Source organism: Urocampus carinirostris, chromosome 8, assembly GCF_059441175.1.
Source record: "Urocampus carinirostris isolate Australia breed hairy pipefish chromosome 8, RoL_Ucar_1.0, whole genome shotgun sequence".
Lineage (NCBI taxonomy): Eukaryota > Metazoa > Chordata > Actinopteri > Syngnathiformes > Syngnathidae > Urocampus > Urocampus carinirostris.
Window position 1 is genome coordinate 5,567,035 of NC_142356.1, and position 27,638 is coordinate 5,594,672.

At 40.2% G+C, this 27,638-nt stretch overlaps 2 protein-coding genes across 5 annotated transcripts; one reads left to right on the forward strand and one right to left on the reverse strand.

Moving 5' to 3' along the window:
- Window positions 1-1,373: 1,373 nt before the first annotated feature.
- On the reverse strand, window positions 1,374-14,303 carry aptx (aprataxin). 2 transcript variants are annotated; one of them, XM_088341420.1, is made up of 7 exons: window positions 13,698-13,839; window positions 13,389-13,435; window positions 11,462-11,722; window positions 9,754-9,813; window positions 9,454-9,680; window positions 7,416-7,519; window positions 1,374-2,658 (listed from the first exon to the last, which is right to left on the reverse strand). In XM_088341420.1, exons 1-7 carry the CDS (start codon window positions 13,825-13,827, stop codon window positions 2,489-2,491), a joined length of 999 nt encoding a protein of 332 aa, XP_088197546.1. In that variant the 5' UTR covers window positions 13,828-13,839; the 3' UTR covers window positions 1,374-2,488. The 2 variants fall into 2 exon arrangements, with proteins under 2 accessions (XP_088197546.1, XP_088197547.1); XM_088341421.1 differs by lacking the exon at window positions 13,389-13,435 and having other exon boundaries at window positions 13,698-14,303.
- dnaja1 (DnaJ heat shock protein family (Hsp40) member A1) lies at window positions 13,639-26,852 on the forward strand. Of its 3 annotated transcripts, none has more exons than XM_088341418.1 (9): window positions 13,639-13,767; window positions 15,875-16,026; window positions 16,097-16,292; window positions 16,387-16,491; window positions 20,933-21,160; window positions 21,242-21,356; window positions 22,050-22,165; window positions 22,237-22,337; window positions 25,957-26,852. In XM_088341418.1, the coding sequence occupies exons 2-9, from the start codon at window positions 15,895-15,897 to the stop codon at window positions 26,191-26,193; spliced, it is 1,230 nt and encodes a 409-aa protein (XP_088197544.1). In that variant the 5' UTR covers window positions 13,639-13,767; window positions 15,875-15,894; the 3' UTR covers window positions 26,194-26,852. The 3 variants fall into 3 exon arrangements, with proteins under 3 accessions (XP_088197544.1, XP_088197545.1, XP_088197543.1); XM_088341419.1 differs by having other exon boundaries at window positions 13,657-13,772; XM_088341417.1 differs by having other exon boundaries at window positions 13,681-14,028.
- Window positions 26,853-27,638: the final 786 nt, after the last annotated feature.

Consider the following 27,638-nt stretch of genomic DNA (forward strand, 5'->3'; position numbering starts at 1 on the left):
ATTATGGAAACATGATAACTCCTAATGCCAGTTTCATTTTTTTAAGCTTAAATGATTGTTTCTTATCTTAGCAGGAAAGTATCCCGTAGTTCAGTATTTTTGCTGATCAGTCAAGAATCTGTAACATCCATATCAGTAGGTGGCAGGAGATGCATTTTTCTCTTTTTATATACTAATAATCTGCTCAAGAGGTAGTACAGTATATATTTTAACTTAATTTGCTTAATGAAACAATTTAAGAATGCACTGCAGATAAAGTAGAAATTCTGCTCATAATTTTTCTGATCGTTTTACTCAAAACAATACCTGACATTAAAAAAACACAAAGGAATGTATGGGAATATTAAATGGTATTCAATAATATTTAAAGAAAACAAAAGGAATTTATATATACAGTAAGTATACATTTCATTATATAACAAGGAGTTATATGGCTCTATTTTTTTAATTCTTTACCAGATTTTATTTAGTTTGGAGGAATTGAATATTCTCATTGGAAATATAACATTTCCAAAAAATAACTTGTTTGAGTCATTTTCTCAGATTTTTTTTTTTATTATTTAGATAGATAGATAGATAGATAGATAGATACTTTGTTCATCCCCGAAGGGAAATTCACATTTGGGGACATTGTTTAATATTTGGCACCCCCTAGTGGTAACAAAATCATTAAAACATCTCATTAGCTACACCGCTTATCCTCAGTAGGGTCGCGGGGGTGCTGGAGCCCATCCCAGCAATCATCGGGCAGTGGGCAGGGGACACCCTGAACTGGTTGCCAGCCAATCGCAGGGCACACGGGGACAGACAACTCACTCGCTCATTCATACCTAGGGACAATTTGGACCGGCCAATTCACCTGAAATGCATGTTTTTGGAATGTGGGAGGAAACCGGAGTGCCCGGGGGAAACCCACGCAAGCACAGGGAGAACATACAAACTCCGCACAGGAAGTCATGAGCTGGATTTGAACCCACGCAGGAGGTTCCCAAGACATGTACTGTGCCGCACATGCGCTAACCACTGCGCTGCCGTGCTGCCCTCATTAAAACATATTTATATTAATACATAAAAATGCATGAACAATCATAGAAACGTGTCTAGTAGGTTGAGAAATTTGTATTTGTTATACATAACACGAGCCTCCCCTAAAGGGAGTTGACATTTTATTCAACCATCTTGCTGCTACGGGTACCCAGAAAACCTTTAAGAGTTGTTAGGTTGAAGGTCTTTATCACGAGACTCACATTGATGATCTGACTCCAAATGATTGAACATAAATCTACCATTAAAACTGATATTAACCTTAGCGTCACCAAAAAATGATGGGTGCTCGTTATGTAAGAGGGAAACCCAGGAAATCAACCAATCAGCCCAATAACCTGAGATTTTATTCCTAACAGCAAAAAAAACTCATACGGATTTGGGGGCTCAGGTTTCTCTTAATACAATCTGTGCTTCCCTGTGGCCCTCAGGGAGTCACTTTTCCAGAGGAGCCCCGAAGTGTTATCTATACAATATTCAAGTCAAGACAGCAGAAAACAATTTTATTGGTTACATGACATCTGCAATTTGTTTCTTAAGATTCTTCTTGGCTCTTCTCAGGCAGTCTCAGATGACGCCCTTTCTTGCGTACGGGACCGGCTGGGGTGCAGTTCCATAAACACCACATCATTTGGATTCCCAGGAGCGGGAATTCTTCGCTCAGCCTTGGGCCCCCACCTCGTGAGTTCTTGTATTCTCCATCTGGCTGCTAAGCCTCAAACCCAACTTTAAAACAACTGATTTGGAAAACAGCTTTGAATTATTAAAAACAGTTAGCATAGCACTACATGTCTGCAACAAAATAATCAAATCCTTCACTGTACAGACAAAAGAATGAGAAGTAAAATGGTGCTGTTTGGTCACTTTGAAGCCCCGTAGTTTGTACTTTAGCATTCGTTTTGGAAACTTTGATTTTATTGAACGGCAGGGGCGGCAGTAGCTCAGGGGGTAGAGCGCTCGTCTTGGGATCAAGGGATCCCAGTTCGAATCCCGGCTCCTCCGTGTTACATGTCGAAGTGTCCTTGGGTAAGACACTGAACCCCTAATACCCCCAATAAGCAGGTTAGCGCCTTACATGGCTGCACGGCCGCTATTGGGAAATGTGAAGCACACTGTAAAGCGCTTTGGGAAGTCTTTACTTAAAAAGCGCTATAGAAATGCAGATCATTTCATTTCATTTCATTGAACACATTGAGAAAATGTGCAAAAGGTGTCTTAACACAGTAAAAACAAAAAATATGGAGTGAAACATTTAGAAAGTAGTACTGAAAATGTATTTATTTGAAAATACATCAAACAATTTCAATGAGTCGATACAGAGGAGCAAATTTCGGACTGGTAAGCCACCATGAGGCACATTTTGCTCATTTTCACATCTACAGGTGAAAAGTTGGACTGGATACCAGCCAATCGTAGAAGTCCCTCAAATAATACCAACAGAGAACTACGATGCGTTCGTTATCGCGGGAAAATGGGACTTCAGATGTTCTTTCAGAGACGGGATGGTCGAAATGTCTTTGCGGCAGACGTGGCAACGTAGCGGCAGCTTTAATAGCTCGCCGGTACCTTCTCTCACCGTCACCTTCCCTTCCGTTTCGAGCATTTGGATGACATCTGCACATAAATCGCATTTTTCCGGTTATCGGTGAAAAAATCAAGATAAAAGCGTTTGCATGATAAATGCTACTTCGGCTACTTTCCAGAGAGTAAGCATGAAAGTGAAGTTTATTCGATTTTTAACCGGTACAGTAGACCTCCAGGATACAACGACCCTCTGAAATGCTGGTCTACTATTGGTCGATGTCATGTAAAATGCTGGTCTTCTATTGGTTTGCATCACAGCATCATAAGAATGCTAATATGCTATTGGCTGTTGTTTATTTTGTTCCGAATCCTTTGTGCATCATAAAAACTGTTCAGTGATGCAAAATTATTTTTTAAACGGCATTTATTTGCTATGGGTGCCAAGGCTGGCTTAGCAGTGATGCTAAAGGGAGAAGCAACAACATGATAACCATTAAAACGAAGCTTGCAGGTATCAAAAATATCAAGACGGCACACGCATCGCCCCTCGCTAAATACATAGCCACAACCAATCGACGATCGGGACTACTAAAAAAAAGGAAGTGTTTAAAGCAAGGGAATCTAATTTAATCAAAAGATCAAGATGGCGGCTGCGCATGGATACATGCTCGCGGCTAGCTCTCCAGCTAATCTTCTATTTATTGCCGTTCTCTTGTCTTTTTTGCTTTCACTTTTGGACACATGTGTGGCCAAAAACACTTACAGTAGGGACGAACTTATTCGGTTGGGTGGGCGTCTAAATTTCGATTTTTCGGGCACTTTTTATACCGCCCATGATATACCGAGCGAACTTCAAAGAGACCCGGCATCCTTGTGGACAACTATTCCTCTTAATAAACGTCGCCGACGGCGCCGTAAAGAAAGGACAAAGAAGCGTGGTTGCCGTGCAGGTAGATGTGTGAAACGTGTGAAGTCCAAGCAGCAAGATGGACGCGAGGATGTAACTAATTCTACCATTTATTCCTCGCCGGACAACCGACGCTTTAAACTCAGCGCTCACGAGCGGCCACAACGCCGGGAGCTTTTGAAGATCTCGACAAAGACTACAAAGAGTTCAGCTAAGTCAAATGATTCGGCAAAGCTGAAATTTGGTCTGTTAAATATTAGATCGCTTGCTCCAAAAGCTTTACTTGTTGATAACATTATTCGTGATTATAAACTTAACTGTATGGGTCTTTGTGAAACGTGGTTACGCCCGGATGAGCACTTAGCTCTAAATTATGCCTCTCCCCCAGACTACGAGAGTAGTCATATAGCACGCACGCTGAAAAGAGGTGGTGGTGTTGCGCTAATCTCTGAAAAATCGCTCAAATTTAATACACGTACCTCTAATAATTACAAAACGTTTGAGGCTCTTGTGATGCGGTCCCCTCAATTGTCAATTGATGTAATAACTATCTATCGTGCACCTGGGCCATACACAACTTTCTTAGACGAATTTGCTGAACTTTTGTCTGAACTAGTAACCTATGCAGACAAAATTATAATTATGGGAGACTTTAACATTCATATGAACTCCCCACACAGTTCACTTACTATTGCGTTTAGTTCTCTAATTGATGCATTTGGTTTTACTCAACTGGTTGACTTGCCAACCCATAAAAATGGGAACACGCTAGATTTGATTCTGACTCGAGGAGTTTTAACCTCAAACATTATGGTTCTACCGTGTACTACTGTTATCTCTGATCATTATTTAGTGACATTTGAGGTGCTAACTAAATGTAGACTTAATATAGCTGAGGGATTTAGCGGACGCAATATAAGCACTGGCACAGTTTCTGAGCTCTTTGAACTCCTTCCTGGAGCAGTTGCGTCCTTTCCTAAATACAATGGCTCGATTGACTCACTCATGAATGAGTTCAATACCACCCTGACTAGTGTGCTGGATTCAATAGCGCCCATAAAACTAAAATCACGTCCTAAAAGACGCACACCTTGGTTTACTGATGAAACTAGAGCCCTTAAAAAAGAATGCAGGAAATGGGAGAGAAAATGGCGCGCTACCAAGCTTGAGGTTTTCCATCAAACCTGGTGTGACAGCTTGTTAAAGTATAAAGTGGCCCTTGCCTCTGCAAAATCGGCCTACCTTTCGAAGGTGATTGCGTCTCAAAAGAACAACCCCAAAGCCCTTTTTGACACTGTAGCATCGCTTACAAGGCAACAGGCTATCGCAGACAGTTCGACACACTCTGCTCAGGACTTAATGGTCTTCTTCACTAAGAAGATTCAATGCATACAGGAAGAAATTGCAAAAGATATTGTTAGTACCACACGTATTAAAGGACTGAAATTTACAGATGCACGACAGGGTGGCTGCCCTGGGAAAATGGCCGGTTTTAGTGAACTGTCACTTGATGATCTCAAACAAGTGGTGAATGCGGCCAAACCGACAACTTGCCAGTTCGACCCTCTCCCAGGTTCACTTATTAAAAGTCTTTTTAGTGTCCTTGGGCCTTCAGTTCTAAATATTATAAATACATCACTCTCCTCAGGTGTAGTTCCAGCAGCTTTTAAGTCCGCCGTTATTAAACCCACACTGAAACGACCCAACCTTGATCCAGAAATATTAAGTAATTACAGACCTGTGTCAAACCTACCTTTCCTCTCTAAAGTACTCGAAAGAGTAGTGGCACAGCAGCTGAATGCTTTCATATCGGAGAATAACCTTTTTGAATCCATGCAATCTGGATTCAGGGCTAACCACTCTACTGAGACAGCTCTGATCAAGGTAACAAATGATCTCCTAATGTCAATGGATTCTGGCGCTTCATCACTTTTGCTGCTACTGGATCTTAGTGCTGCTTTTGACACAGTGCGCCACAATATCCTACTAGAACGGTTGGAAAAATGGATTGGTCTCTCAGGAGCCGTCCTCTCGTGGTTCAAATCTTACCTCTCAGATAGGACGCACTGTGTTAAATATGGTGAAACGACATCTGAGCCCTTTAATGTTACCTGCGGTGTTCCGCAGGGTTCAGTGCTCGGCCCCCTACTTTTCAACATTTACATGCTTCCATTAGGTGATATTATTCGCAAGTACAATATCAGCTTCCACTGCTACGCAGACGACACTCAACTATATCTTCCGTTGGAGGAATCTTCCACACTAAACTGTGGAAATTTGGAGGCCTGTCTCACTGAGATAAAAGAGTGGATGTCACTCAATTTCTTGCGTCTTAACTCTGAAAAGACCGAAATGTTAGTCATTGGTCCTTCTAAATGCCGGGACTTATTCGCAAAAACTGCTGTGAACATTGACAAATGTCACATCACACAGAGTGACTCAGTTAAAAATTTAGGTGTCATATTTGACCCTGATCTATCCTTTGAGATGCATGTAAAGCAAATTACTAGAACTGCCTTCTTCCATCTTCGCAACATTGCTAAAATCCGTTCAATACTGTCTCAGTCTGATGCGGAAACAATAATTCATGCATTTGTTACCTCCCGTCTCGATTACTGCAATGCACTACTCTCCGGTCTCCCGAAGTCCAGAATCAAGTCTCTTCAGCTAGTACAAAATGCCGCAGCGAGGCTTTTAACTAGGACAAAAAAGTACGATCACATAACACCGATTTTGGCTAACCTGCATTGGCTCCCAGTTAGCCAAAGATGTGACTTCAAAGTTCTCTTAGTATTGTACAAAATCATACATGGACTTGCTCCCTCTTATCTTTCAGATCTGATTTGCCCCTATGTCCCGGTCCGAAGCCTACGATCTGAGAGTGCTGGTCTTCTGGTGATCCCGAGAGCAAAGAAGTCTTCTGCTGGTTCGAGAGCGTTCTCCATCCGGGCACCGGTGCTGTGGAATGCTCTTCCCCCTGAGATTCGATCTGCAACCTCAGTGGAAATGTTTAAATCTAAACTTAAAACTCACTTCTACTCCATTGCATACGAATAACCTACTCCTCTTGTCGGTTGAAAATAGTTTGTGTAATATAGTGTAACAATCTGTGAAGCCCTTTGAGACTCTTCGTGATTTAGGGCTATACAAATAAAATTGACTTGACTTGACTTGACTTGAATTTAGTCACAATGGTCTAAATGTAAATAGTCTGCATTTATAAAGCGCTTTTCAAGTCAATGAAGACCTCCCAAAACACTTTACAATGTGCTTCACACTTTTCCCTTTTACACACTCACACATCGATGGCAGCGTCAGCCATGCAAGGCAACTACCCGCTATCGGGGGCATTAGGGGTTCAGTGTCTTGCCCAAGGACATTTCGACATATAACACAGAGGAGCCGGGAATCGAACCTGCGACCTCTTGATCCCAAGACGAGTGTCTACCTCCCGAGCTACTCCGCCAATCCTCAAAAATTTTGAAATCTCAATGTTAATTTCAATCCACCATCTTCTCATTTGCATCCACCAGCTACTCCAATGTACCAGCTAAAAACACGTCACACCAAAGGTCAATCAAATTTCATTTTTTCTTTAAACATATTCTGAGGTCTTTAATTATATGCACATAGTCAGGTAGTTGCACACGATGTGAATGTTAATAATTAAGCAAATGTGTGAGAAATAGCTGATTAATCCTACACGTGAATATTACACATACGTAGTACCTACTATAAATTATTTTGTTGTTTAAGGTTTCTATCTAGGGTAATTGGGGTTTTGGGAGGCAATAGCTAGACATTCCTAAAGGTTTTGATCCCCCCGCTATTCGACAATTTCACTTTAAGTATCTCCCCACAGAACGGATTCGTGTCATATTCCGGGGGTCTACTGCATTTCGGACACAATATAAAATGAATGTTCGTTTTCCCATCTCACCTTTAGACTCGATAAAATAGTCGGTCGTAAATGAGTTCCAGTGCTTCTTGTTTTTTAGACAAGGAGAATCAAAGTCTTGGCTGATAACGTGGAGGTGCACATGACTGGTGACGACAGGAAGGAATTAATAAAGTCGGACTGGGGTGTCAAAGTCGTTTTCACATAAAGGCTGTCCTCAAAGAGACTGATGTTCATCCAGATGTAAACGGTTCTTACATTGTTCTTCCTACATCCCTTCAATCATTCCATTTTATTACTTACACGGAAGGAAAGAAGGAGGTATGAAATAGAAGGAGGAAGGAAAGAAGGAGGGTATGAAATGAAAGGAAGGAAAAATGAAATGAAAGGAAGGAATGAAATGTAAGGACTGAAAGACAAGGAAGGAAAGAATGAAAGAAGGAAGGAGGGTATGAAATGGAAGAAACTAAATGGAAGGAAAGAAGGAAGGAAGCAATGAAATGGAAGGAAGCAGTGAAATGGAAAGAAGGAGGGAAGGGAGGAATTAAATGGAACGAAGAAATTAAATGGAAGGAAGGAACAAATGAAATAAAATGAAGGGATGAAATGGAAGGTATGAAATGAAAGGGTGGAATAAAATGGAAGGTATGAAATGGAAAGAAGGAAGTAATAAAATGGAAGGTATGAAATGGAAGGAAGGAATAAAATGGAAGGTATGAAACGGGAGGAAGGGAGGAAGGAATGAATAAAAAGGAAGGAAGGAAGGAAGGGATAAAATGGAAGGTATGAAATGGAAGGAAGGAAGGAATAAAATGGAAGATATAAAAAGGAAGGAAGGAATAAAATGGAAGGTATGAAATGGAAGGAAGGTAGGAGTAAAATGGAAGGTATGAAATGGAAGGAAGGAAAGTATGAAATGGAAGGAAAGTATGAAATGGAAGGAAGGAATAAAATGGAAGTTATGAAATGGAAGGAAGGAAGGAATGAAATGGAAGGTATGAAATGGAAGGAAGGAAGGAATGAAATGGAAGGTATGAAATGGAAGGAAGGAATAAAATGGAAGGTATGAAATGGAAGGAAGGAATAAAATGGAAAGTATGAAATGGAAGGAAGGAATAAAATGGAAGGTATGAAATGGAAGGAAGGAAGGAATAAAATGGAAGGTATGAAATGGAAGGAAGGAAGGAATAAAATGGAAGGTATGAAATGGAAGGAAGGAAGGAATGAAATGGAAGGTATGAAATGGAAGGAAGGAATAAAATGGAAGGTATGAAATGGAAGGAAGGAATAAAATGGAAGGTATGAAATGGAAGGAAGGAATAAAATGGAAGGTATGAAATGGAAGGAAGGAAGGAATAAAATGGAAGGTATGAAATGGAAGGAAGGAAGGAATAAAATGGAAGGTATGAAATGGAAGGAAGGAAGGAATAAAATGGAAGGTATGAAATGGAAGGAAGGAAGGAATGAAATGGAAGGTATGAAATGGAAGGAAGGAATAAAATGGAATGTATGAAATGGAAGGAAGGAATAAAATGGAAGGTATGAAATGGAAGGAAGGAATAAAATGGAAGGTATGAAATGGAAGGAAGGAAGGAATAAAATGGAAGGTATGAAATGGAAGGAAGGAAGGAATAAAATGGAAGGTATGAAATGGAAGGAAGGAAGGAATAAAATGGAAGGTATGAAATGGAAGGAAGGAAGGAATAAAATGGAAGGTATGAAATGGAAGAAAGGAAAAAAAGGAAGGTATGAAATGAAAGGAAGGTAGGAATAAAATGGAAGGTATGAAATGGAAGGAAGGAATAAAATGGAAGGTATAAATTGGAAGGAAGGAATAAAATGGAAGGTATGAAATGGAAGGATGGTAGGAATAAATGGAAGGTATGAAATGGAAGGAAGGAATAAAATGGAAGGTATGAAATGGAAGGAAGGAATAAAATGGAAGGTATGAAATGGAAGGAAGGAAGGCAGGAAAGAAGGAAGACTGTAACAACTGTCAGGATTAACTCAATGGGTTGAGTTACATCGTGAAACTACAATCACAAAGCGTTTTTTTGAGGTTGTACAAAAACACTTTTACCTCATACTGGGTATAGCATGATACCCGCTCCGAAATTCCAATCGATTGGCATGCGGGCACTGCTTTATCATTCTCTCGGCCACTTGCTGCATGTGCTTGAGCAGACTACAATGCTCTCCACTCAACGCCTTCAAACTAGCAATGGATTCCCACGGCAGAACCAACCAATGGTAACGTGCCTTCGGGTATTTGTCCTTGATCACCACCACTTTGTCATCCTTATACACCTGCCAGAAGAAATGAAGACGCATAAGAATGACCATAAAAACATCAAAGTGTCGTCATGATGTTTTTAGGGACCTGCGTTTTGGGGTCTTGCATGGAAGCCTTCAGGCCTTGGCTCCAGTGGCCCATATTTTCCTGCCACAAGACAATATCGTAGATTATTTGTGTAACGTACTCCAATCTTAAAATGCTTCTGCACAACCAAAGTTTTGATACATGCTTTTAACTCATTTTGTTTGTATTATAATTCCCTGCTCTCCGGATTCCCCAAAAAGAATATTACAAGCCTGCAAATTATGCAAAACTTAGCGGCAAGGGGGCAGGGTTGTGGAATCACAATACAACAGTTTTAAAATTGTTGTTTAAAGATCAAAAGCTTGTATATCCTCTTGTTTAGATAATTGTAATTCCCTGCTCTCCGGATTCCCCTAAAAGAATATTACAAGCCTGCAAATAATGCAAAACTCAGCAGCAAGGGGCCGGGCTTGTGGAATCACAATACAACAGTTTTAAAATAGTTAAAGATCAAAACTTGTATATCCTCTTGTTTACATAATTGTAATTCCCTGCTCTCCGGATTCCCCAAAGTTAATTTTGCCTGCCTGCGGCTGACTTTGATTATTTTTTACCTGCAATCTTTTACTGTAGTACCTTTTACTACCCAGTTCACACGTTTATGTTTCTGTTCTATTGTGGAATAAAAGTAGAAACAGGACTGACAGGACTTTGGCTGGGTCAGAGCGACTCCAACTATTTGCTCAACTGATAAGAATTTGGACTCCAACTATTTGCTTAACTGATAAGAATTTGGCTGGGTCAGGGAAACTCGAATCGAGCGCCCCGCTAGAGAAAAACAACACGTCATCGCTGACCGAACGCAGTATAAATGCCACTGTCGTCCGCACAACTTTGGAACACGACTGAATGTTTAGATAAAATAAACAACGTGTCCCCTCTCATTTCGACTCTCTCTGCTCTCTTGTGTATGTTTTGGGGCGGGGCCGATATACGTCCTGCTCCGAAAGTTCTCTAGTTATTTATTCTAAATTTCATTTTTTTTTCCTCATCTGGGTGGCCTCCACCCTGGTAAGGGGTGGTTGGCTGGCTGATGGGAACCCCCCCTTAGGTCTCTTTCCTCACATGGTTAGGCTGTGCAGTGCCATCATAGTATTTATGTTTTTCCGATGTGTGTGTCTGTGTAGTTCGCGTTCTGGATCAGGGATTTCCTTTTCTTAGTGTACAATGAAAAATTGTAAACACCTTAGTACAAATTGCTGCTAAAACTATTTTTATTTCCTGCACTGTTCATTTTTGGTTTAAGTGTAAGGTTGAAGGATTTAGCGGACGCAATATTTGCACTAGCATAGTTTCCGAGCTCTCTGATCTTCTTTCAGGACTAGTTGCGTCGTTTCTTTTATATAAAGGCTCTATTGACTCACTCATGAATGAGTTTAATGCTACCCTGGCTAGTGTCCTGGATTCAGTGGCACCCTAACGGCTTAAATCACGGCCTAAAAGACGCAGGCCTTGGTTTACTGATGAAACTGGTTCGCTTAAACAAGACTCCAGAAAATCTGAAAGAAAATGGCGAGCTACAAAGCTTTGTGGTTTGCAATAATCTGTGGTCTGTGCAGCCCTTTGAGACTCTTTGTGATTAAGGGCGTCATAAATAAACATGACTTGACTTGACTTAACTTAACTAGACCTTTGAGTTGCAATTGTTACGGAAATGAAGCTAAAAAAAATACTTTTGTTTGATGTGAGTGTTTCCCATAGTCCTTACATTGATCTTCCTCGGTTCTTCAGTTCCGAGAGGCGGTCGTTCTGGTTTTTTAGAGGCCTTTGCAACGGGGGCCTCCGGGCATCTCTCCTTCCCATTTGAAGACACATCGAGCGGTCTCTTGGAACGACTAAAATCTCCTTTAAAGATCACGTTGTATGGGTACAAGCCATTGACCATGTGGAGTATCTGGCCAGGCTTCATTATAACCTCCTTTCCTTGACCCACCACCACGGAGTCGATAGAAGTAGGGTTTGCACCTAGCTGTGTTGGGGGCGATGGGAAGAAATTCAAAAACATGGTCCGAATAACCAATCAATGGCATTGCATTATTTTCTGGTGTACATTCAATTAAGGCCGGTTTATGGGCACCACCAGGCTGTACTTGCCCAAGACACACCACAGGGAATGGTGCCTCTACAACAATAGTGGTTAAGGATTCAAACACCCACCCACCCCTACAACCACTACCTCCATCCAGCCATCCATTATCTGCACCGCTTATCCTCAGTAGGGTCGCGGGGGTGCTGGAGCACATGGGACACCTGAACTGGTTGCCAGCCACTCTTAGGGTACACGGAGACGGACAACTCACTCGCTGATTCACACCTAGGGACAATTTGGACCGGCCAATTAGCCTGAAACGCATGTTTTTTTGGAATGTGGGAGGAAACCGGAGTGCCTGGAGGAAACCCACGCAAGCACGGGGAGAACATGCAAACTCCACACAGGAAGGTTTGATCTCATGACCTCAGAACTGTGCCGCACATGCGCTAACCACTGCTCTGACGTGCTGCCCACAACCACTACCTATCTATCCTAACGTCAGGATTTTCTTATAGTTGTCTTTTAAAGCCCCAGTGTGTAATATTTGACCACTATATGGCACTGTTGTCTTTTGGAACAAGAGGTAAGATCAGCCCTAACAAAATTCAGCCCGACCCAACCCGAGTCGTGAGTGTATAAACCCAAACCGGCCCAAACCCGACAAATTAAATTGATTTGATAAACAGGCCCAAAACAAGCCCGTAGCTTGAATTTACCTCCAAAGTAAACACAAAGCTGAAGAAATGGCACCAAAAAAAAAAAAACATATTCTGCATATTACAAGCTCGAAATCATGAAATATTTAGCCAAAAACAGAAAGAATGTTTGTAAATCTATTGGCAAGAAGCAGAAATGACCTCTGACAAGAGGGAGGTGGAAGGAGGAAGTGGCGCGTCTTTAACGCTAACACCAAGGAGGAACATTTCTTTGGATTTAGTGATTTGAAGTTAAACTGATAGTTTGGTAAGCATTTTCGAAATAATTATTTGATCCCCACAAACGGAAGAAAAAAAAACGGCGAGAGAAGAGCCCGGACGGCCCAGCTTAATGATCAACATTTTAATAATTGACATTCCAAGCCCAATATCTTACCTCTAATTTGGAAATAAACAGTTCAATTGAGCACAGCGTAGCAGAAAGATGCCAGACAAACATGGTGGCGACTTCGGGGTAGCTATTCCACCATGTAAAAGAAATACACATTTTTCGACCGATGATTTCTTTTTAATAAAACTTAACATTGGAGAGATAGTTCAGATATTTTTGCCCAGTTTTTCCTTGCTCTCATGTAGGTTTTAGATCAGGGGATGGTGTAATAACAGTCTGTGGTTTGCAATAATCTGTGGTCTGTCCAGTCCTTAGAGACTCTTTGTGATTAAGGGCGTCACAAATAAACATGACTTGACAATATTTTTTACACTGAATGAAAGCTTTTTGTACCACTAGGAGGCACTAAATATTACACACTGTCCCTTTAAGGGTTTTTTGTACACGTTTATCCTGGAGTGCCACGTCTATTCTCGTTGCAAACAATGTACACGACGTGTAATCAGTATCTATGAAGACGATTCTATTTCTTTAGTTTTAGTGAAATTTGTCTTACCTGTTTCACTTTGATAAAAGCTTTGCTGCAGTCTGCTTTCAATTCAACTGGTTGAAAAGGGGGAGTTTGAGAATGGAATTAATAAATAGAGTGCATTATTTTTTAATCTGATTTGAAAATAAAAATCACAGATATAATTCCACTAAATGCAAAAGATCAGGTTACACAATTTGCATGCATGCAAATCCATTTTTTTGCAGTGAAGAATTAGAAAAATGCATTAATATGAAATCATTTCAAGCGTTTAATTCTAAAAGGGGCGTCGCTTTCTTTTACTGCACGCTCACGGAGCAAATCGCTAGCATTTACCTTGTTCCCTGGAACATTTCTTATCTTTAATCGTAGTTTCTGGCCCCCGACCCAAAACAACCGGCTGGAGGTGAGGTAATAAGATCGGTTCGTGCGTGTGTTCTTGACTAACGAGCCTACAAATTGACATTTTAACATCGCAAGTGGGATAAAACGTCATAGAATTCACAAGTCAGGGTAGTAAACACGCAATCGCTTGCTATGCTAACTCCTAGGAGCGCATATTGATGACGTCACTGTATTGCATGTTTGTCCCATGCCGGAGAAAATTCTAGAATTGGAAGACTCTCCTTTGACTTTTTGTCGTCTTCGACGTTCTGCTTTCTAAAAGGTAGGAATTTAATGTAACATGTGTTTGAATTATTTTAGGGGTGTAAATTCTATTATTGTGTCAAATTTTGAGAAAATAAATCCCGTGGTGTTGTTAAGCTATCCTGTTAGCCATGCTACTAAGCTAGCGAGGGCCGACATTTTTGGGAATGCGAAGTCATTATTACATATCTTATATCATCTTTATATTTTATCAACTTTAAATGTTAGTTGAGAAGTGGCTTTAAGTTATTTTCCAGCAGATGTTCGACGTTATTTGCGTTCTTCCGTTTTCACCCCGAATCATTCCACACGTGACAATGTCAATACAGTACTTATAATTTTCTTTGCTTGTATTTTCATCACATTTTTGTGTAATAATTATTTTTTGTGGTCTGATTGTAATTGAAAAAAATAGATTCATCCCCTTATACTTATCCATTTATATTCTAAACAATTCGTTTTCATAAAAAATAGAATGGTCTTGGTTGTCATTGAATAAAAAGCGTAATGTATATTTTTACAATAAAACCACTCGTGGCACTATTGGGTTATTATAATTTGTCAAGTCGTGTTTATTTGTTTGGCCCTTAATCACAAAGAGTCTCAAAGGGCTGTGCAGACCACATATTATTGCAAACCACAGACTATTATGACACCATCCCCTGATCTAAAACCTACATGAGGCCAAGGAAAAACTCAAAAACATGAGGAAAATGAAGTCATGTTTATTTGTATAGCACTTAATCACAAGACGTCTTAAAAATCTAGTTACAGTCTTAATTTTTGCAGTACAAACTAGATTTAACTGGAATAATTTATTCTAGCCACCTAAAAGGCTATTTTAAAAAGAGCGCCATTTATAAAGGTAGATTGTAAAAATTGCTTTGCCAGGTCAAATATTAGATGTGCCTGTAGGGGTGTAATCATGTTATAGAGAATGTAGCTAGGTTAACATCAGCAAATTCACTCTGCCACTTCCAGATGTTTTCATTTCACGTTATTAAGTTTGAATGTTGGATTTGAATTGAATAAAACACTTAAAGTTAATCATCTAAAAAAACATAAAACATTTTTAATCAAAAATACGATTCTTAGTGCGCTCATTGCCAATGTTAACGTGTTTGTGTACTGCTTTCAAAACTACTATCTTTAAGGAGTTAATAAAACTTTTTAAGGGAGTATTTTACAAAAGGAGCTAACTGTTTAAACTAATTGAATACATTGTCATTTGAGTGCAACAGCAAGACAATGTGGCATATTAAAAAATAAAATACAACAGAATATTAAGATAGTTAAGCAATATTTTTACGTGGTTGTTGACTGGCCTAAGGTGTAAGTGCACCAGAAAATAATGCAAAGACATTAGCAGCAACATTGTGCAATAATAGATCAAATAAATATGAATATATACGTCTCAATAGTTGGTTGTTTTCCCGCCGTTGCAATGGCTCTGGGGAATTGTTAAAACAGTCTTTAATGTCTTGATTACAACCAAACACAAATTTCAACAACTAAATATAGACTAAATTGACACCCATTATAACCAAATTATCCACTACATAAACTATGATATATTTGGCGATTTAGAAAGAACAGCTACAATATTTTAACAACATTGGACGGGTTATAACAATAGCGACTATATTTGGTCTACATTGGACATGGGTTTCTTATCTGCTACCCCTTCTCAAGGTCTCTTAATTTTACTCATGCTGAGTTTTTTTTGTTGTTTTTCCATGTCCTTGGGAAAGTTTCAGATCAGGGTTGGTTGTAATTGCTGTTTGTGCAGCCATTCGATACATTTTGTGATTAAGGGCCATACAAATAAAAGTGACTTGACTATTATGTGTTTCCATTTCCCCAAGGTTATCATCTCAAGACAAACATGGTTAAGGAAACAGGTTTCTATGACACGTTAGGAGTCAGTCCTAATGCTACTCCTGATGAACTAAAAAGGGCTTATCGCAAACTTGCCTTGAAGTATCACCCTGACAAGAATCCGACAGAAGGGGAGAAGGTAAATGAAATCAAATGTGTTCTGACAACTTCGTATTCTAAACAATGCATTCTTGTTTTTACTTTTGTAGTTCAAACAAATCTCCCAAGCATACGAGGTGTTATCAGATGCCAAGAAAAGGGAGATTTATGACCGCGGAGGGGAAAAAGCCATCAAAGAAGGAGGACCTGGTGGTGGCGGAGGTGGAGGAGGAAGTTTTGCATCACCGATGGACATCTTTGACATGTTCTTTGGGGGAGGGAGGCGGATGCAGAGAGAGAGAAAAGGTCTAAATTCATATTGTTTGATTCTCTCACTCAGCTGTTAGAAATGCATTATAATACCAGCTGCATGATAATACTTATTTCCTTCCCGCTGCAGGCAAGAACGTAGTGCGCCAGATTTCAGTAACACTTGAGGATCTTTACAATGGAGCTACGAGGAAACTTTCTGTACAAAAGAACACAATTTGTGAGCGATGTGAAGGTATGTGCAAAGGCAGGCATTCTAGTATTACTTTTTCTTTCCTTTTTTTGCGTGTCTGTTATACGAAGGTGGACGGTGCCACCTTCAGTCTGCTGCTTATTTTGTTTTTTGTTTTCAATCTACAATCATTCCAACGTTGTTGTTTTTTTCCTCTGGCTTCTGGCAAAGCACTCCTCTCTAAACTATCAGCGACTTGCGAAAATTTCGAGGTTTTTGTTAGTTAATATTTTTTTTAAATAATTGTACGGTAGACCACTTTATTTGACATTCTATTTACAAGTGGGGATTCTAAAGTGAATATGCTGTCTGGTGGGGTAGATAAGCCTTTGGTAATTAGCTAATGCGCTTCAAATCCCTCACACCCCAAATAATAATACGTAATATACATTTGTATGATTGAATAACTTTGAAATGACTACATGTAACGATAAAATGACATTTCTTTTACCTTTTGGTGTGACGTGACATAAGCTGGTATAGTTGAGTTTGTGGGTGGTAGCAGAGGGGAAAATGCGTCGCTTGTGAAGGGGCAAATTAAAATGAAAAACTGATTATAAGACATCCACTTGCGAGCATTGTCATGGCCAAAGAAGACCTTGTCGCTTTAAAGGCCTTATTTTTAATTTTTCTACTTGTTGATTGTTTATGGACACATTTCTTAGCGGGGGCAATGATTTTTGTACCGTCCTTGTTTTTTTTAACCACCAGCTTTGTTTCCATAGTTATGTTTTTGCTTTCTCTTTTGCATCACTGCAAGTCTTGAGACTCATAGCTAAGAACATTTAGAGTATGTTAACAAGATTCTGAACAAAGAGAAAGGGAGCCTTGTGGAGCAGGAGTTGTACCAAATGATGGAGAAAAAGCTGTAGAGGGACTTAAAAAAAACGTAAATTTTTACATTGTAACGTAAAAACATTCAGTGATTTGGGGATTCTGTATCCGGGGGTATACTGTAAAAGAAAACGTTCGGCCTCTGTGAACTACAGCTATCACACAAACCTCGGTGTTACATAAACCGTATTAGTCATCTCAAACCATTGGCATCTCTGTGCTGCTTATTTAACTGCTACTGTAGTAAAAGAAAAGCTCATTTTTGCTGCTTAGCAGAATAGCTCCTTTGTACTTGCAAAAGGTAATGTTTTTGGGGTCATCATATGAACAATGGTAGAAAGTAACGCAAAAATCCAATTTTTTTCCCCCTAAACTTTGTAATTGTAAGGAAATCATTCCCCCCTCCAAATTGGTCCTTTTTCTCATATATTAGACGCTGGACTATAGGGCGCATGGAATTAAAACTACAGTAAGAACTACCGTATTTATTTGTGTGTAACTGTTGCGTAATTCGTGTGTATTTGTGTGTATATATATATTATATTATTGCAATTGGTTGACCAAAATTGCAAAGCGTTGGGTGCTACAGGAATCAAACCCATGTTGCAGCAGTGAGAGCGCCGTAATCTAATTACTTTACTTCTACTTTTATTCAGGGTGCCAAAAATGAATGTTGAAGAATGGAGAAAACAGAAAGTTGTCCTGAAAGATATACTGTATTTTCCGCACTATAAGGCGCACCGTGTTATAAGGCGCACCTTCAATGAATGATACATTTTAAAACTTTTGCCATACATAAGACGCACCCCATTATAAGGCGCTATAAGTCGAGACATTTTTGTGATTAAGGGCTATTTACGGTAAATAAATGTGACTTGACTACAGTAGAGGATGTAGTTACGTTATGCAACCTCTAGATGGTGCCGCGCTAAAGGGAATGTCAACAAAACAGTCAAAAAGGTCAGTCAAACTTTATTGATAACAAACAAGCTTTCCACAACTCCATTCACTCCCAAAATAAATAAACAGCCGTTTTATTATTTTCTGAGGTAAAGCATTTTCGTGACACATCTTTAACATCTTTGAACAACATCAAGGCATATCATTTTACTTTTCCTCCATTTAGTCAACACGCAAAAAAAAACGTCTGATACTGTTATTTTAAATGAAACGTTAGTGCAATCGCAATAAAGTGACACTCGTAATGTGCAAAAACAACAAGTGCAAAACAATAACAATAAAGCAATAACATAATAACTGTAAAATGTAAAACGTAAACACACAAAAGAAAAACAAAGATTACTCTATAAGCTCCTCATCGACGAATCCCTCGAATTATTCTTCTGCAATGTTCGAATTGACCATCTCAGTGAATGGACCATCCAACACGTCCGGCTCCGTTTCATCAAGGTCGTCATTAATCGAGTCAGTGTCGCTGTTGTTGTCTGGCTGTTCGGGGACAATTCCCGTCTTCTTGAAAGCTCGGACCACAGTTGAGACTGATATATCAGCCCAAGCATTTACGATCCACTGACAGATGGTGGCGTATGTCGCCCGGCGCTCTCTCCCCGTCTTGGTGAACGTCTGTTCGCCTTCTTACCAGCTCAGTAGCCTAGATGGTAAGGCGCCCGCTTTGAGACTGGGAGGTCGGTGGTTCGCGCCCCGGCCGAGTCATTCCTAAGACTTAAAAAGTGGTCGGCGGCGCCCTCTGTTGGCTGCGGCTGCATCGGCTCGCTACAACGGGTCAGGTGCAATCGACATTTCGTTCTGTGTACATTGTTACACAGAATGACAATACAAGGAAATTATTATTATTATTATTATTATTTCATCCACTGCTCCCACTCAGTACGCAGTCTGGCTTTGAATGCCCTGTTGACACCAACATCTAGCGGCTGGAGTTCTTTTGTCAATCCACCCGGAATGACGGCAAGCACTGAATTAGTGTGCTTCACTTGGTCTTTTACACTATCGGTGATATGTGAGCGCATGGAGTCGTTGATCAATAGGGACGGAGCTGTGTGAAAAAAGCCACCCGGTCTCTTCGCATAAATTTCTCTCAACCATTCAATCATCTTTTCTTCATCCATCCATCCCTTCGAGTTAGCCTTGATGACTATGCCGGCTGGAAAATTTTCTTTTGGCAAAGTTTTCCTCTTGAAAATCACCATGGGTGGAAGTTTCTGGCCATCAGCGTGGCAGGCGAGAACTACAGTGAAGGAGGATTTCTCATTCCCTGTGGTGCGTACATTCACTGTACGTACTCCCGTTTTATCCACTGTGCGGTTCACAGGAATATCAAAGGTGAGTGGAACTTTGTCCATATATATGATATGCTCTGGCCGGATCTTTTCTTCAGCAATCTTGTTTAAGCAGTATGTGCGGAAAGTGGCCAGCTTTTCCTCGAAGTCAGCTGGCAGTTGCTGTGAAACAGTAGTTCGAGTACGGATGGATAGATTGCATCTTTTCATAACACGAAAGCACCAAGTAGGACCACCCCTGAATTCTTTAATATTAAGTTCCCGTGCCAGCGCTGTTGCCTTCATACGTATAGTTATCGTACTGACACTTCAGCTTGCCGCTCTTTGTTGAACAACCCACTGTTCAAGTGTCTCCTCTAACTCTGGCCATCTTGCTTTATTGCCACGGAAACTTTGTTGAGTTTTCCTTACTTGGCAGAGCTTATCTTCATCCTTTCTCCACTTCCGTACCATCGATTCATTTATGTTTAACTCTCTCGCTGCTGCTCTATTGCCGTGTTGTGCTGCGTGACTGATCGCCTTGAGTTTAAACTCAGCGTTGTACGCGTGTCTCTTAACAGGAGCCATTTCTTTATACAAATGCACGTATGAAAGAGAATCGTTGTTTAATATTTCCCAGTATGCACAGCGCACTTCTTCTACGCGAAAAATGGAGTCGGCGGCTGTTTCTCGTAGTTGCGAGACCTTGCAATTCAATATTGATCCATATATAAGGCGCACCGGGTTATAAGGCGCACAGTCAGCTTTTAAAAAAAAAATCGGATTTTATGTGCGCCTTATAGTGTGGAAAATACGGTAAATGAAAGTAAATAAGCCACAACGTGGTAAACAAATCTTTGGTTTGTCTGATGATGAATATGAATTTGTGTTTATTCATATCTTTCAGGACACTTTCTCTTTTTCTTATCCGCCAACATTTGTTTCTGGCACGATGAGTAAAAATAGTGTGTCAATGAGATAAAATATAATGCCTTTTCATATTTCAGTAGTCAAGTGTTGTCACTCTCGCTGCTGCGACACTGGTTTGATTCCTGTTGCAATCAATGTTTGGCAATTTTGGTCAGCAATGTTTTTCGATTGATCAATCATTTCACAACGATGGTATTGTACCGTAAAACCTTGTGTAGCATTGCACAAGTATAAATACTGTATGCAGCCCCAATCTTTTCCACCATATTTTGAGGCATGTATATAAGACGCAATATCAGATTTTTGGCCAATTTGCGTTGTTTTTTGTTTTTAGATTGACCATATTGCCTGGAAAGTACAGTATTTGTTTTATTTAAACTACCCAACAAGATGGATTTTGTTGTTCAATCATTGACAACTTGTCCACTATTTTTTGTCAGGTCGCGGCAGTCGTAAAGGTGCAGCACAGATGTGCATGACATGTCACGGGACAGGAATGCAGGTCCGTGTCCACCAACACTTGCTGGGGATGGTCCAGCAGGTGTCCACAGTGTGTCACAGCTGCTGGGGCCAAGGACAGCGAATCAGCCAGAAAGACCGCTGCAAAGCCTGTGCGGGGCGGAAAATCCTGCGACAGAAGAAGATTCTGGAGGTCCACATTGACAAGGGTGAGAATGGAAGGAAGAATATATTTAAATGTAGCTCTTAAATGGATGGGTAAGATATGTATTTTTGGGATTATTACACAGGAATGAGAGATGGTCAGAAGATAATGTTCCATGGGGAGGGAGATCAGGAGCCAGGTCTTGAACCAGGTGACATCATCATTGTCCTGGACCTGCAGGAACATACACATTTTACAAGGTAGTAATTTCACTCCTAAGAGAAAGTTACCATAAATATAGTTTATTGATGATACAGAATTAGAGGCAAGGTCAGGACTAAAAAATCCAGCCCGACCTGGCCGATGGGTATCAAATCCCAACCAAGCCCGACAAATTAACTGGATTTTAGGGAACAAGCTCAAAGCAAACCCACATTTTTATGTTTTATTTGTGAGGATTCGAAGGGGTAATTTTGGCCGACTTAAATAATATTGTTTAACTAGAATAAAATATTCAAAATCAATGGCTGATAAAAAAAATGCTATGTATTTTACTTTTTGAATGCCCTTTCTAGTAGCTTCTCCCGGTAGCTGTTAAAGTTGGCCACTTGAACCAGCTTTTATCAACTCCAGCTAATGACCCTTTTCAACTGCTTTTGTTTTTGCCAAATCGCTGTCTCTTGTTGCTGGTGGGGATTAACACCAGATTTCATGTCCCCCCTTTGGTTGAAATGTATCCTCGCTCATGCAAGAAAATATCTAAATAGGCTTCGGAAATTGCCATGTGGTATCCTTTGTTTTTTTGTAGCGCGTCTCTTTCAAATGCACAAACTTTACCTCCCTTTTAAACTTTGATGACCTCTTGTGGTGAAAGATTAGACACTGTCTAAATGAAAGTTGCCATTGTATTTTCTAAGTTTTTTTATTTCTTCTTTGTGATCGTTTATTTTCAGGAAAGGTAACGACCTCACCATGTCAATGGAGTTGCAACTGGTAGAAGCCTTGTGTGGTTTCCAAAAGCCTGTCCAGACACTTGACAACCGAACTCTCCTGGTCACCTCCCATCCAGGTCGGTGTCCAGGAAATATCCGCAGAAAAAAAAAAAAGTTGTGTGTTTTAAAAACCTGTCTGTTCTCACAGGCGAACTCGTCAAACCCGGCGACACAAAGTGCGTCTGCAACGAGGGGATGCCGATGCATCGTAGGCCATTTGAGAAAGGGAAACTCATCATTCACTTTTCGGTAAGACATTTTAACTTGTTGATAGTGGGCAATATGGTACAAAATCTGTACCTTTCTTAACTAAATATTTATGGCATTACTGACTTTTCCCATTGCGTCTAAACAAAAGACAAAGATAAACATGTATTAAGGTATTTAGAGTTTTTAATTAGAATTCTGCAAACCTGCAAGTTTGGGTCAAAAATGCATGGGGTTTAATAATAACCTCCAAATTAAATTAAAGTTCTACTCACTTCAATTGAGCACACACTCACTTCAATCTACCAAGAGGGTTCCTTTTTATGCTTTAACCCTACCTGCGAGGCTGTCACAATTAGGAATTTCTGGAGACGATCAATTGTCACAAATAATCACGATTGACGAAAAAAATCCCCTCTGCATTATATGCTACTCTGATGATATCAGCGTGATATTACATAAACTGTACACCTTAATAAAGAAAAGCAATGCAATGGTCAAGAAATCCCTATTATCTTAACGTTTCGTTCCTTTTGTTCAAACATATGCAACAGCGCGGGATTTAAGCCTGTTATGTTAAAATCTTTTGAGGAACAATGCACAGGTGAGGTAACGGGTCGCAAAAGTTTGACTCAACTTTTCAGGAATGAAGTGCATGATTGAACAAAGCAAAATTGAGTAGCCCAGGTGGGAGAAAAAACACTTTAATTTCAACACACACACTTACAATGAATACAGCAACAGAGCAGATAAATATCTCTTCGCTTCTCTTCAAGTTTTAAGATTTGAACACGTTTAAATTAAATGAAGCTAACAGCAGCAGACAAATGTCTATTTTTTTGGAAGTTCTTAGCCTTTGAAAATAAGGACTGGTGAACAGTAAAAGGGGGTATGTAATTAAGTAAATTTAGAAACTGTTGAATAAAAATAATTGCACAGGTTAAGCTCTTTTCACGTGACATCAACTTGAATATGAACTTGTAAACTTAAAATTGTTTTGCCTGGCGGGAACAGCAGAATTTCGGTAGCAATTTACCATGTAATAGTATCTGTTAGCGTGCGCCATTTTACACTGACTAGATTGTATGTCTCTATGTATATCCAATTTATGAGCTGCAACCCCCGGATTGTTTGCCATTCTTCCTTAGCTCGGCAAATTGTACCAGGTTACTGGACTCAAATGCTGCTTGATATCAGTTGTGTTAGCTCTTTTCACTGGCACCTTCTTCAAACAAAGTTTGCAGACCACTTCTTTGGTATTTTAGGGCTTCAGCTCCCGATCCGTATAAACCTAAATGTTGTCTTGGGTTGTTTGCTTCCGTGTGTGCGTTGCTACGCGTTGACGTAATCTCCCTGACATTTTAGTCAAGGGTGGTCACAAAGGGGATGGAAAGAAAAAAAGATTGTAATCGTGACTGTGAAAAATATTCAGGAAAATCCAAAATGTTTACGAATAGATGAATATGTCATATTCCCTACAGCCCTACCTACCCTGTGTATAATGCGCACTAGTGCGTCACGCGCACCCCTAATCTAAAATCGTTATTATATTTTGTCTTGCTTTTTTTTTCAGCTCAAGCAAAGTATTGTAAATGACAGGAGTTGTTAAATATGTACAGCCATGATGAGAATTATTTCTTGATGACGTAAACTATGAACACAATACCAACATAAAATTTACAATGTATTTATTTAATGTCCTTCAAAGTTTGATTTATCATCAGAAACACCAGAGAGATTTTTGCCTTGTCGAGCTTTTGTGCGTTTATTTCTTTTAGGACAACTTTGTTTTTGTTTTTTATTCTCTAAGACTTGTCTTTGGTTTTGTCACAGAAAATATTGTGATAATGAGATCAAATCGAATGGCTTTTCATGTCACGTATATAACCAATAGTCCAGTGGTTAGGATTCGGCACTCTCACCTCAGGGTTCAAATTCAGCTAGAGTATTCAGCTGTAACAAAACAAAAACTGTAGATCTACAAATACTAATACATAATTGCAGTTGAATGGATGGTAATTGAAACGGGAGGGCTTCTCTCAGAGTAAGAAAGCAATTTGGAAAGCAGCTGGCCAGCTGCGTGGTAGCATCGGTTGTCTTCGATTTGAGCACAGTTTCCACGATGATTAAAATAAGAGTCCCAAAAGTAGCGGTTTTGCACAAGTTGTTGGTCCGGGTCATATCATGGTTAATGGATGTGGTGTTGCTGAAATACAGGCGTCGCTTGTGAAGGTTGTTGGCTTAGCCATAGCAGTAGGCTGGACCTTCAGCCTCGCTGTTGCTTTCTCTCCCGACGCTGCCTCAGTCGATTCCCAAATCTGATAAAGATCTATTGAACACCCTGTGGTGTTTAGCCTTTTCTCCACGCTCTTCTGGCTTTTCTCTGAGTCCGATTCAATCGATGAATTTCTTTTCAATGTAACGAGACACTAAAAGCTAGCAGATGCTTGTTTTGAATTGAAGACATGGACTGCTCATACCATCCCTGGCTGTTTGGCTGGCAGCATACACCAACCTATCACAGTTGAGCATCCAAACATACATGCACCAGTGTTCATTTTACCTGTGAAAAGTGATGGGTCCCGGGGACTTGCATGCTCAGAAATCTATGGATCCCGACAGAGATCTATGGGTCCCCAAATTTTAGTGTGCTCCATGCCCTTACAAACTGTCGTATTTTCCCTTACAAAATACAAAAAAAATCTTCTTTTTTTTCAAACATGTTTATTTATGTAGTTTAATATGTTATATTGTGCATGTGTTTCCTTACATCATATATATTGTTAATGAACATTTTGTTGTGAGACACTGAGTTGCTCGACATGAATGAAGTTTATTATAAAAAAGTTCAAAAATGAAGTCGCTTGGACGTTCACTGTAAAAGGAAAAAATACATGCAAATAGAATTAAGTGGAATAATATATTTTCTTATTCAAATTATGAATTCATTTTCCGCATTAAATTATTGTTGGTAATATTCTGATTAAAAGGGATCACCACAAACCTGTCTTTTTTCATTTTCTCCTTTTATACTTCCTTTTTTTCTTAACTTCTTTATACAACATAATCATTCATAATATAATGCATCAAAGCAAGTGAGCCGTTTGATAGCCGGCTCTTTAATGAGTTGAGCCGAAAAAGCCGGTTGTCTAAAAAGAGACGGACTTTCACTACACAACTCTAACTGGAGATCGGCGTGCAGACGAAAACTCGAACCGCGAGACCAAAACAACGATGGCGGATCTGCCTGACGCAAAGTTTGGAGCGGTAAATCTTTGTTTAAAAATGATAACGACAATTTCGTGTCAAAAAAGTTGCGTCCCGGGGACGCACGTTGATTTGACACGATGCGTCCCCAGCAAAAATAATGCGTCTAGGACGCGGGCAAACGAGAACACTGATGCACACACAATTTGCCCTGTGCAGCACCTACTCTCTGCTCCCTCTGACCACAAAAAACCCAGTAGGTTGATATCAGTGGCAATAAAGACAACTCAATGAAAAAAAGAACCAAACCATCGATAAACAAAGCGCAAAGTAGGGTGAAACCTTGTGTATAATGCACACCCAAACTTTGTGTGTTGTGCTCAAATAAATACGGTACGTGCATTAACGGAAACATAACGCGACCTCAGTTGGAATGTGTCCTGCGCTCCTCTAGGTGGTGTTTCCCAAATCAAACTTCCTCCCAGATCACAAACTGAAGAAGCTGGAGAGCTACCTCCCGATGAAGGTGGACGGGCAACAACCGGAGAGCATGGACGACGACCTGTACATCTATGCAGACCTTGAGGACTGTGACCTTGAGAGCAGGAAACGGCAGCGGCATCATCAGCATTATTACATGGACGAAGACGACTACGCCAGCACCGGAGGTGTTCAGTGCCAAACGTCTTAAAAAAAACTCGCATTCCAAAATCTCTCACCTCCTGAAAATTAAGCGCCTTTTTGAAATGACGTCTCATGCACTTTTCTGTTGTGTAATTTCCCTTACGGTCGAGCTGAACCACAAAAACTGTGTTCTTCGTGACGGAGGTCTGAAGGTTGTTGTTACTGCTGCTGTGTTGACAATGACAAAAGGTGAGTGCAAAAGCCAATCTTTTTAATGCAGAGGCAGCAGTTCATGTTATTGCCAATACATTGTTAATGGTGTTACCCAATCACGCTCTTGCGTGTGTTTCCCAATTGAGTGTGCATGCTGTTTGACCCTTTCAAAAGGGCTATTTTGTAGAGTTTTTTTTAATTATTGTTATTAAAAAAATGTGATCGACAACGCTAAACAGTTGTTTGAACTAATTTATCAGCTATTTTAATAATCGTTTCCATAATAACTGACATCTTTTTCGATGCAAAGGACATTTTAAATCCTTACGGTGAATCTTTACTCTGAAGATTAGCATGTGATTAACTTGCGAAACAGAAGAGGTTGAAGGCCTGCAGGTTATCCTTTATTGTCTGACGTCATGTAACTGATTGTTGTTGAATTGTAAATGACTTGTCGGTAGGTGGAGCTGCTGCTGTGCACCTCTTACCTCAATAAATGATGGTCTTAAAGCAGGGGTGTCAAAGTCATTTAAGCTCGGGGGCCACACGATAGAACAAACATTCTCTCGGGGCCGGTTTAGGAGATTAGAGAGAAATAAAAGAAAGAGGGAAAGAAATAAGAGAAAGATAGGGAGAGAAAGGTAGGGTGGGACAAAAAAGAGAGAGCGAGTGTGAGAAACAGATAAAAACAGAAATAGTGAGAGAGGGGGAAAGAATGAAATCCAAAGAGAAATGGAGAGAAAAAGAGGAGAGGAAGGGGAAAGCAAGAGAGAGAGAAAGAGAGTAAAGGGAAAAAAAACAATTTGTTCCATTACAGGCACTATTCTCCACAGTAAGGTTGCCCTGGCTCTGTCTAGACATTTGTGTCTCGAACGTGGTGGAAAAAATGAAGAGAGCAAAAGAAGGTAAAAAGACATAGAAAGAGACAAAAAGGAACAAAAAAAGAGACAGAGAGTGAAAGAGATGGAGCGAGTGAGAGAAAAAGAGGCAGAAAGAGAGATTAGAGAGAGAAGTACAAGTGCAGGGTTTGTGAGAGGCACCTGGCTTTGGCAACATCAAGTGGACCTATTTCAACCTACAGCTCTCTTTCTCTTGCGCTTCTCTGAGCGTTGTCTCACGGGCCGGATCCAATCCTCTAGCGGGCTTGATCCGGCCTGCGGGCCGCCTGTTTGACACCTGTGTCTTAAAGCGACGGTGTGTCATGATTCACCGCTCCAGGTCGTATAGCAGAAAAACGGAGCGGAAGTGGCCACATTCGAGGATACCACTTTACTCCAATATTATTTTGATGAGCAAGGA